General features: G+C 39.0%; 1 protein-coding gene across 1 annotated transcript; it reads right to left on the bottom strand.

Moving 5' to 3' along the window:
• Nucleotides 1–1,151: 1,151 nt before the first annotated feature.
• On the bottom strand, nt 1,152–6,496 carry LOC131787219 (uncharacterized). Its single transcript, XM_059104303.2, has 3 exons — nt 6,392–6,496; nt 4,353–4,532; nt 1,152–2,095 (listed from the first exon to the last, which is right to left on the bottom strand). Exons 2-3 carry the CDS (start codon nt 4,489–4,491, stop codon nt 1,152–1,154), a joined length of 1,083 nt encoding a protein of 360 aa, XP_058960286.2. The 5' UTR covers nt 4,492–4,532; nt 6,392–6,496.
• Nucleotides 6,497–8,067: the final 1,571 nt, after the last annotated feature.

Genomic DNA, 8,067 nt, shown 5'->3' with positions numbered 1-8,067 from the left:
TTGGTATATTGGTCTGTCAGCGATACGGATTTTTTTGTGTTTTAGCCGCCATAATTCGAGAAAGCTTTGACAAACAACTTGTATTGAGAATCGTGATGGCTTTGCCGTTCATTCATCAACCTGACCGAGTGGCGCCAAAGGCGAATGACGTGTAAGCAGCTGATTGGCTATATCAACACGCGTAAAAGAAAAAAAATGATATTTTTTCACGTGTGTTTTTACGGCTTTTCTCAGGGCCGGAAATCATTGTATAACACCGCAGTTTATGTGATAACATGAAAAAACAACTTAAATTTGAAGGATTGATGAACAAAATGAATGATGAGATTGACCCCAGATAACATTGGGTATAAATTTTTATTAATAAGGAAAAAACTACTTTAATGAGGTCGATCTGTTAAAAGCTTAGCGAGAAAACAGCTTTAGTTTTGGTTAGTCTTGACAAGTTCCGAAGTCAATAGCATCTCACTTGCCCGGAATTGTAATCAATGAAATTGCAGACAATCACTTTCACTAAAAAATAAACAATTAAGCTCAAAGGAAATATATACAACAAACCTCGCACACACAGGATAAATTAGTGAGTATTAACCTAATAATAGCCTATGGCCTTCTGCATGTTTGTTTCTTACTAATAGCGTTCCCTCGCTAAACTGAGCAAGCATGCGAAACTACGTGACGTCACACTAGCAGTGATTTTTGACTTCCGCTTATATCAGAAAACAATAAGGTCAACCCCTCCCTCCTGGGACAAACTAACTCTCAGAATTTATCGTCATATGTGCTAAAAATTGGACAGTGACCGTCACCATTTTGAATCTTGCTTTGCAGCCTGGCTGCTTAACTGTGAAAAATAGATTTTAATTTAGAGGCCCGAACAGTTTACTAAGGCCCGCTAAATTCGCTAAAATAAACTAACTGCGAAAAGAAGTAAACTATGGTTTGATTCCCAATGTGATAGCAGTACAGTCGAACTCCTCCTCACGGACATCTCTTTGTTCAGACTTCGTTACACTTCAACAAGTTCATAAACTAACGAGGCGGCTTATAATTTAATTGGGTTTTGCATTTTATCCATGGATTAGGCCTAAAAGAAGAAAGAATAGGAAAAATCGTTGAACTATAGTTTACCTATTCACTAATCTACAAAACTACATCTCTGTTCGACTATCAAAATGAGCGTATGGTTTTATAGGTTGATGCCGTGTTACTTTCATGCAATATGTTCTCGCGTTGGTAATGTAATCACTAAGATTCTGCCTTAATACGTCAAATAACGACTGATTTCTGTAAACTAAAGGAGCTTCTGCTCGAATAGTGTCGACGTAACTTCTCCAGTATACACTCATGTTCGACATACTCTTTGGGTATGAGCGATGGGTTGGATTACTCGCAGTAACAGGCACAAACATCAATGCCTGGCCTCGAAATATCAGTTCCACAGCAGTAAACATATATCTATGCAGCGACCACCAGCTTGTTTTTTCATACTGCGTGCGGTAAGGGAAAAGATGCTCAATAGATTTATAATGAAATGCATTGACAATAGCATCGAATTGTACTGTTGTTATCACAAGGGGACTGTCTGTTTTTTTACATGAAGTCCGTCGTCTATCATAAATCCATTTTGCCCCATGGTGATTTAGATAATTCAAAACGCCAACTACAGGCTCGTAATCTAGGAGCCATTGTTCGAAGACTCTAAACGGCGGAAGCTTCTTCATTAGTGGTGGAGCAAATAAATTGAAATGCAGCATCACATCATCATCTATAAACATGTAATAATGGTATTTTGAGGATCTCGTTATTGCAGCAAAATACAGCACATTTCGTCCTGTTCCCCATCCAGAATTAGGATCGAACAGATAAGTGATGTGGGGCGACTTTTGCACTTGACATTTAGTACGAAAACTTAGCACTATGACATCACAGTTACATGTCTCGGGGTGGCCGATCTCGGAAGGAGAGGCCAAGTTTGAGGGAAGGCATTGTTCTGTTTGAGTGAGATAAATGAAAACCTTTGGAGATGAATTAATAGTGGGTTTTTCTGTTTCTGTAGCTTGAGTTAGAACAACCTTTCGCCTGACGATCGCACCTACGATAAAAAAAAATGTTGTAGTTTATTTCGAAGTATTCGCAATCAAGTCTGACCTAACCAGAATTATTTAATTCAATACTAGAGAAGGAAATTGATTCAGTGTAGTACTTTGGAAATAGTCAATTATTACACTTTTTACTTTGTTATAATGCTTGAGGATCTCTCCAATGAAAAGTACTTCAAGAATGATTATTTTTCCTAGAAAAGAAGAAAAATGTAAAAAAAAAAATTTCGGGACGCATGAAATAAGACCATTTACGATGAGCGAAGTTTTAGAGATGATTTCTTCTCCTAGGCAGCACTTTCGAGCTGGTTTATCTCGCGTCTTCCTACCACAAGGAAACAAACAGCATCATCAGAATCAAGCTCTTCGAGGTTAAGAACATGCTAATAAACAATTTGTTAGATATTCTTTTTCTCTCGGACACCAAAATCGATGACAGCTATCCAGATAGCCAGCTTTGTGCTAAAGAATCGAAGCCAAATCGACAAGACAGCACAAATTTCAAGCGGCCTCATAATCTATGCAAGGTTCGACCTTTGAACAAAGCGCATTGAAAATACCAGGACAGTTCATTGGTTTAGAATCAATTACCATTGAGGTCAGAACTCAAAAGGACTCATGGGGATCTATTTTGGTTCATCTATAGAGAACGTCAAAAATGGCCAAAGAAATCTGGTCATCTGAACTGGAACGACCAATTGAATTGATAAGCAGGTTTTCGGACGATTACACACTAATATTATTGGAGACGTGAATTGAAACATTCTGGAAAACCCGACAAGGAGCCAAAGTTGGGGAGACATCTGCTAAACCTATGCGACGATTACATTCTTAATCATAACCATTACAATTTCCTCAAATGTAAACGGTGCATCAGCTGCTTTATATTTCACTAATCACTCTGTACAGTTTTAATCGGACAGTTGGCTGTAATCGGACACCTGTAATTGGACTGTTGAAGCAGCCAATCATACTTAGTCCACTCAGCTAAATCCACCAATCACAGAATTGATCTCAATAACTATAGCGACAACCACTTACCCTGAAAAGTAAAATGGGAAATTTCCAAATTTTTCGCTTTTAGACATTGTCTCTACTGGAGATGTTTGTCCTAAATGCATTTTTTTCCTTTTTTTTCGGAAATTGCGATTGAAATGGTGACTGACTAATCGGACTCCTGCTTCGCGGTCGTCCGATTTTGTTAATCACTCGTATGATTACAGACCGAATTAGACTCCACTCTGTCCTATTACCATTATAAAAAGACTTGAAGGTATGCCCACTAGAGCTGCGGAAAATAGCGAAACTCTAATTGACGTAATTATAACATCCAAAAGAATTGGATTCTTGTACGCAGGTGTTTTCAACCCAGATATAAGTAATGATCATATGGTGCATGCAATTACGAGAGTTGTGTGCCCCTAAAGGCGTCCCAAGACCTCTATAAGAAGGAACCTCAAGAAATTCGATTCTGTACGATAGAACGAAGATGTTCTTTTTCTTCCTTTCCCTTTACAAGCACCTTTAAAGGCGTCAATGGGCATGAGAAAAACAAGAGACGTGCATGATGATAATGCCTCCATGGTAGAGAGGAAAACTACTTTAACTCTGAAGTTATAGCCGCTATTCACTTTTGAAATCAACTCAAGTGCAAGGATTATGTCATGAAAGATCGAAGCGATTGGAAAATTATCGACAACACAAAAATCACGTTGTCAGCCTGAGAAGATCGACGGATACTTCACCAAGCAATGTCCGAGACTATTCAACTCACCGAAGGCGAAACCATCATTGAAAAACCAAATAATATTGCAATAAACCAGTAGTGTGGGCGGGAAAGCGTTGACTAGCTCGAAACTAACAGAGAGTCAGAGCGATCTGAAACCGATACACCGGAAAAACCAAGATAAACTGATCAAGGGCGTGTTCTCTACGATAATTACCCATCATCATTCAGGGTGATCATTGTACGCTAGTTAATTTTGAAAACTAATTCAAAACGATCTTCAGTTTGTTATCTTGAATCTGCGATAGCATTACATTACAAAGGGGTAATTTCTGGTGAACGGGACAACACGAAGTAAATAGGCCTCTTAAGCTTTTGGAAGCGTTGTTATTTCCCTTGTTCGAACTAAGTTATGTTACTTTTATTTTCCCTAATATTAGCCTGCGTCTTAATTGAGATTATGACGGTATAATTCATCCGATAAGCATCTAATGCTGTGAATCATTTCCAACTCGTTGACTTACCCGTTGTGCTGTTGCTGTGAGTGGGCTGGCTAATTTCTTGTCCGAACTTTGCTTGGTATGAGGCGTACAAGAGAAACGTGGTCAAACCAAGGATAAAAATCGAAACAATTCTACCTTTACCTCTCGTTGTAAAGATCATTTTGGTTCTGTTTAAAGTTATCCCGTCATGAACGTTTAAACCTGCGGATAATAAAAATACTTACTCCTATGGTAGAAAACATAAGTTCATCGCAAAGAGGATGCAATCTAATAAAAATCGCGATTTTGAGACGCCATTATTGCATTGTATCGGTGGTTAGTCGAGGGGAAATATATTGTAGTGTTGGGAAGAGTCGTGAAGCGACAAAGCTCAATGGGACAATGGCCGTTTTTATGATAGAGACGTTAAAGTTGTCTAAGACGTTAAAGTCGTCTTGAGACGACTTTAACTTCTTAGACAACTTTAACGTCTCTGGCATAAAAACGGCCAATATCTTTTCTCCCAACTAGCCAGCCGCCAATATAATGCGGTATCGGCGTCTCAAAATAGCGACTGGTTTTACATCGCAATCCACATCCGAAGTGACCACATCGGACGACAAACGGTTATGTTTCTCTTTTGACAACTGAGTTGACGTGAATTTGCCACCGTAAAGAGTTTAAAAGCTGACGTTTTGATGGCGGCAAATTAAGAATGAAGCGTTGCTGACAGGGAAGACATATTATTATAGGGGATAAAAATTTGATAGCTTTTATCAGTTTGCTTTTTATTCAAAAGAAGTGCATTCAGAAGATCATTTTTCTGAAGAAGGTTTGTTTGGGAGTCGGTTTTCCAAGTCAAGTTTCAAGTTCACGGGAAAGTGGAAAGTGTAAGGGCCGAGTCATGCATCAGTGAATAAATTATGCAAACGTGGGGTTCATCTTGTTACAACCAACGAAAGGTTTTCGGTTTCAAAAGAACAAAAATGTTCGCTTCAATTCTGGCAACTTTTCACCTGAAAGATTTTTGTGAAAAGTGAAACAATACGATGTGGTCTATATATTTTTTTTTATCAACAAACTCTTACGGTATCGGTGTTTAGAATTTACCATATTGAAACGCACGTAATATTCAGGATCAAAATCTTTTGCTTCTTCGGAGCGACTTTCGGTCCGCATGAATTTATTAGGAATTTAAAACATTTGTCATACAGTGCTCCTGTAATATTAATTCTCTGAAAACTCTTCACTTGCCCTTTGGGCAAGTTAAACACAGAATTCACTAGCCCGATCGCCAAATCCACTAGCCCCGGGCTATCGGACACGACTTTCTTTGCACGCTGTTTATTCACAGTTTTGAGTTCGTTTTCATCCAGCAATATATGTGTGGAACGAACTGAGTTTTTTGTGCATTGAACTGACTATTGAGTACAACGATCTGACTTGAAACGATCTCACCACGGAACAGAATGACCGTGAACCTCGAGCAGCGGCCATTTAATTTTTTACTATCCGATGGATACAAATTTATACTACCTACCTAACCATGATGATGTTATCTGCTGGATTGAGAGTGGATAGTGCTATTCATACATTGAACAACCGATATGACGCCATGGTTTAAATTCATACACTGGATAGCGATTTATCCAACGGATAGCAGTTATCCATCCTTTGAACAACCGCGGCCAGATCCTAAGAGTACGACTCAAGCTGACACGACCCTCAAAAAACGATTTCAACAGGTTCTAAGTTTTTGAACATCGAGTTCAGAGCTTTCTCAAACGAGCTGAATCTCTTTTCAGTCTCCATACAGCTTTGTGAGAAACAGTTAAGGTTTTAGATAAAGCCTACAAGTATAAACCACATTGTATCTATGAGCATCAGATTCTAAGAATGCCTTTGCAATTCAAGATTGCGCAGAACTCGAAAAAATGATTTTAACAGCTTCTAGATTGTTAAACAATGAATGAAAAGCTTTCTTTGAGCCAGTTCGATTCCTTCTCAGTCTTCCATACGGCTTTGTGAGAAACACTTAAGGTATGAGGTGAGGTTTAAAACTATGAACCAGTCAAACTTACTCAATGTAGTTACCTAACACAGTTCAGAGCGCTTGTTTCTTTATACCTCCACTTAACGATAAAGCCTTTCAACGATACAGCCTTAAGGTACAACGTGGCACGAATACTACACACATAAAACGATTATTGGATGAGGTTGAGTACAATCATGCATTATCAATGCCGAGGTCTCTCACGGCTTTTGTCTATTGACTGTATGCTCTCGACCAATCAGAGATTTTATATGTATGCATGAGTTGCATGTCGATTAAACGGAGGACTCGATTGAGGTCTTGAGTTACTGCATTTCTTTTTTTATTCCAAGCTTTTGCCGGTCTACGGCATCGTCAGTGTATGTTAAGAAAACATTCCACTATACGCAAAATAAAAGCGATGAAGGTGATACGAATAATTGGAATACGTAATAAGGACAATGAGTTTCCCAACGTAACGATTATTTCGATATATGAATCTTACGTTAATTGGCAGCTGCTACTCACTAGGTTTAGGGGTCGCATGTATTAAAATAGCGTCAGGAGAAACAGTGTATTATTTAAGGATTTTGCACCCTCTTTCGAACACCAGACGCAGAAGGTGCCTTCCTGATGCTGTTTCCTTCTATTCTTCGTCATTTCAGAATGAATCTTGTGCTCAAAGTGTGAGAAAATGCCGGGAGACAACGACAACGTTGAGTCGGGTGCGCAAATCGCTACCAATTCTTATGAAGTGCCATGGTGATGTTGTTGGCAATTGGGACTGTTCGAGTAGCAATGGAGCGATTAGGAGATGGCAACAGGACTCGATAGGCGAGAAAAATCGGTCCCTTGAGCGACTTTGCCGCGTTCGTCGAGGGTCAGAGAAGCTTCCCAATAAGAAAATCGACAGCTGTTTAGAAGACTTCGAAAATTTGTGACGATAGGTTTCGCGCCCACTAACTGGAGGACTGAATCTTCGCGGACGGCACAATAACAACTGGGGGAAATAACTCTGTAGAGACGACTTGGCAGCGAGAACGGAAACTCGTCACGATTTCCTGGTACACGGAGATCTGCTTCGAGCGAGCTTATACGGACGTCAAGGATAAGACAATCTTTGGTTCCACAGTACTTTTATTCTAGGTCAGGCCAACAAGCGACATGACCTCTAGCATACTCCAGTTTGTAATCATCAAAGCTGTACAAGGTACTTGCTTAAGAAGTAACTGGTGTGAAGTGCCATTGTTACACAAATCGCAATATTTGAATAAGGACACAAAGGAGCGGAAAAAAAGTCTCTTTGAAGTTAAACGAAAACTACTTAAATATTCCATCTGTTTCTACGACGGAAAGAATCTCAAAATAAAAAGACGGATGCAATAAACTCTAGGCCATTAAAGTAGGAAACCTAGGTGCGATTTTACAGCTCTGATATAGAAAACAATACCTATCTTAATTGCAGTAGCGCAGCTCAGGAAATAAAAAACGGAAAAGCAATTAAAAGTTTCTGCTTATTTATGCAAGATTGGTTTGGAAACCATCGCATGAAAAGAAATTAGATTTACGAGTATAAACTCAGCTGCTATCTACCATGAAAACCAATGTTTCCAGAAAGACCATTAACACTTATATTTACCTAAAAAAAACCATGTAATAAATGACAAAAGTGCCGACAAGCAGGTGCATATGATGAAAGCGAGTAACAACAAAAATCTATTCAAA

This window comes from Pocillopora verrucosa, chromosome 6 (assembly GCF_036669915.1).
Source record: "Pocillopora verrucosa isolate sample1 chromosome 6, ASM3666991v2, whole genome shotgun sequence".
NCBI classification, from domain to species: Eukaryota; Metazoa; Cnidaria; class Anthozoa; order Scleractinia; family Pocilloporidae; genus Pocillopora; species Pocillopora verrucosa.
The sequence above is the reverse complement of the archived record's forward strand: the minus strand, read 5'-3'. Positions and strand labels throughout refer to the sequence as shown.